At 30.5% G+C, this 2,883-nt stretch overlaps 1 protein-coding gene across 1 annotated transcript; it reads left to right on the top strand.

Annotated features, from left to right (window-relative positions):
* Positions 1-905: 905 nt before the first annotated feature.
* LOC131176312 (actin-depolymerizing factor 5-like) lies at positions 906-2,509 on the top strand. Its single transcript, XM_058141328.1, has 3 exons — positions 906-981; positions 1,068-1,327; positions 2,119-2,509. Exons 1-3 carry the CDS (start codon positions 961-963, stop codon positions 2,267-2,269), a joined length of 432 nt encoding a protein of 143 aa, XP_057997311.1. The 5' UTR covers positions 906-960; the 3' UTR covers positions 2,270-2,509.
* Positions 2,510-2,883: the final 374 nt, after the last annotated feature.

Here is a 2,883-nt window from a genome sequence, read left to right as displayed (position 1 = left end):
GGGAGTGTAAGTATATATTTTCTTCATCTATCTTTACATATAGGTTCTTTACTATCCGCAAATTAGTGGCATTAAAAGCTCACCTTGAAATTCATGATTGCTCAAAATCACCTTTAACTATGCATCAAATAGGTGAGTTAAAGATCTTCAAGAACCTGTGTAGATAATCCTTCAAGCTATGAAATTCCACTTAGGAGATAGAAACAAATCTCCATCAAAGGAAAAAGAAACTAAACAAACTCATGCAAAAATCCATGAATATGGAAAAACTCCTTTATTTAGAAGAAAACTAAGAAAACACAAATAAGAGAGGGAAAAGGTTGTTGCCGGCCAAACAAGAGACGCCGATAGCTCTCATGTTTGTATCATGGTTTGTCATGGTTTCATAATATATTGTATAGTTTTTCTCCTTATTTGGGAAGATTATTCTTGAAAAAGAGTGAGTTTGGGTGGTAAAATGATGTTTTTTAATCATCATTTTATCACAACTTTTCAAACTATCAATTTGGTGGGTTAGAATGGTTTAAAACTTATGCATTCCCATTTTATCTTTGCATAATTTATAAAATTTTAATTATATTTTATTCATTATCTGTAGAGCCCTTCCTTATCCCTCATCTTCAGTAAATATTAATTTAGTAATTTTTATATTTATTTTAGCATATCATATTATTTAAATAAATAAAGAAATGTTATTAAACCATTTTATATTATATTATCTTTTCAAACATAATAATAAAAGCTATATTAATATTTTAGTAAATCATGCTGCACTCAATTCAAATAGGATAAAGGGCAAATTCAAACTTCAAGGATAGATCTAGCAGGGACAAAGTTGCAATATTAAACAAACCTTAAGGGCAAATTCAGAACCTACATTTTATATAAAGTCCAGGTGCCACTCCACTTGAATGCAATTCTATATTATCAAACGCAAAAATATACCTTTCAATCTCAACAATGGCGATGGCTTTCAAGATGGTACTCTACTGACATATCTTCCTCTTCTTCTTAATTTTTTTTTTCCCTTAGGCCATACTTAATGTTTCTGGGTTTTGTTTCTGTAGGCAACCACTGGAATGTGGGTGACGGATGAATGCAAGAACTCGTTCATGGAGATGAAGTGGAAGAGGGTCCACAGGTTCATAGTATTCAAGATCGATGAGAAATCCAGGCTGGTGACCGTCGATAAGGTCGGTGGCCACGGCGAGGGCTACGAGGAGCTCGCTGCTTCCTTGCCCAACGATGATTGTAGATATGCCGTCTTCGACTTCGACTTTGTCACCGTCGATAATTGCCGGAAAAGCAAGATCTTCTTCATTGCATGGTCCGCCCTTTTTCTTCTTAATTTTTACTTGATCTTACTATTTAATATCATTCTCTAGATCACACTATAGTTAAATTATATTAATATCCCTAAACGGCCTAAATCATATCCCTCTTATGCTAATAATAATAATAATTTCTTTAGATTTGTTTTTTCACATTCAAGTACTTGACTTGAGACATTAAACAGTTGAATTCATGATGAGTAGTTTTTGCTATTTTTTATCCACTTAATCATTATTGGTAAAATTATCTTATAATAATAATAATTACAAGTTGAAAATTTTTTTCAACTCTTGTGACAATTATGGATGACAATTAAGAATATAATGGCTTATCTTGGCTTAGTGGTAAAAAACATATTACTTATTCTGGCAGAATCAGATTTGACTTTCACTCATTCTATTCTGGTTGAGTAGAAGCTATAGCAGTAGAAAACAATGTTTTTTTTTTTTTTTACAAATTAATGATTTTATTAATATTAAAAGCAGTAGAAAATAATTAAATTTTCCATAATTATTTTGGTACATTTCATTATTGTCTTTAGATAAGAAGATCCAAGACCCTTTTCCACAGGTTTTAGGTACATGTATCCCTAATTAGGTACAAGGCCAATGATTCTTGGGTTTCACAAGTACACATGAAGGCTGGTCATTTAGAAAGAATATATATATATATATATATATATATATATACACACACACCAAAAATACCCTTTTCTCATTGGTGATTAATTAATTTCCCAAAAAAATTTTTAAAAAAATTATAGACACTATTGGTGTTTAATTTCAGGTCTCCCACAGAATCAAGAATTAGAGCAAAAATGCTGTATGCAACCTCCAAGGCTGGATTGAGGCGAGTGCTAGATGGCATTCATTATGAACTCCAAGCAACTGACCCAACTGAGATGGGCTTTGATGTCATAAGAGACAGAGCCAAATAAATATGATTAGAATATAATATATTTACAATATTAGCTTAACAATATATATGTACTATAGCATTATTATTATTATTATTATTATATCTTACTTGTCTTACATAATAATATTCAAACCAGCTGATGTGCTTTTGTCTTGTTGGTACTGCTTTTTCTTTTTTTCTTTCTTTATTTTGGTACTAATGTAAGCTCATCTTCATCCTCTAATCTGTCATAATATAATGGTTGTCTGTTCTATGTGCACCAGTTGGACCACAAACAGCCTTTAATTTGAGTCCCTCTCTTTTAACATTGAAAGGTAGAACTGTGAGACCTTAAAATGTCAAAAGTGGCTTTTTTTTTCCCCTTTTTAATTATTACTTTCTATCTAAAACAGGTTTGAGTAAGTAATTAATTAGAGAAAGATGATTTGGGAATTAATAAGGAATTAATTTAACATTGATTGTCTTCAAGTGATATAATTAAGAACGATTTGGATTTGTTTACGCATAAATTTATTAATTAGCATGAAGACTAGATATATAAAGTATATACAATGGCTAAATTATTGGATCATTAGTTTAGTATTAAAAAAATAAGGTTTATAAATCATAATAGACTATAAAGCAAACATATTA

The sequence above is a fragment of the Hevea brasiliensis genome, unplaced genomic scaffold, assembly GCF_030052815.1.
Source record: "Hevea brasiliensis isolate MT/VB/25A 57/8 unplaced genomic scaffold, ASM3005281v1 Scaf1, whole genome shotgun sequence".
NCBI classification, from domain to species: Eukaryota; Viridiplantae; Streptophyta; class Magnoliopsida; order Malpighiales; family Euphorbiaceae; genus Hevea; species Hevea brasiliensis.
This window is presented reverse-complemented; position numbering and strand designations above follow the sequence as displayed.

What these genes read in the sequence shown, in the direction of transcription:
- LOC131176312 (XM_058141328.1), top strand. Translation starts at nt 961, where the DNA reads ATGGCGATGGCTTTCAAGATG. An exon ending in TGGCGATGGCTTTCAAGATG is followed by an intron (nt 982 to 1,067) that starts GTACTCTACTGA and finishes TTGTTTCTGTAG; the next exon opens with GCAACCACTGGAATGTGGGT. An exon ending in AAGATCTTCTTCATTGCATG is followed by an intron (nt 1,328 to 2,118) that starts GTCCGCCCTTTT and finishes GTTTAATTTCAG; the next exon opens with GTCTCCCACAGAATCAAGAA.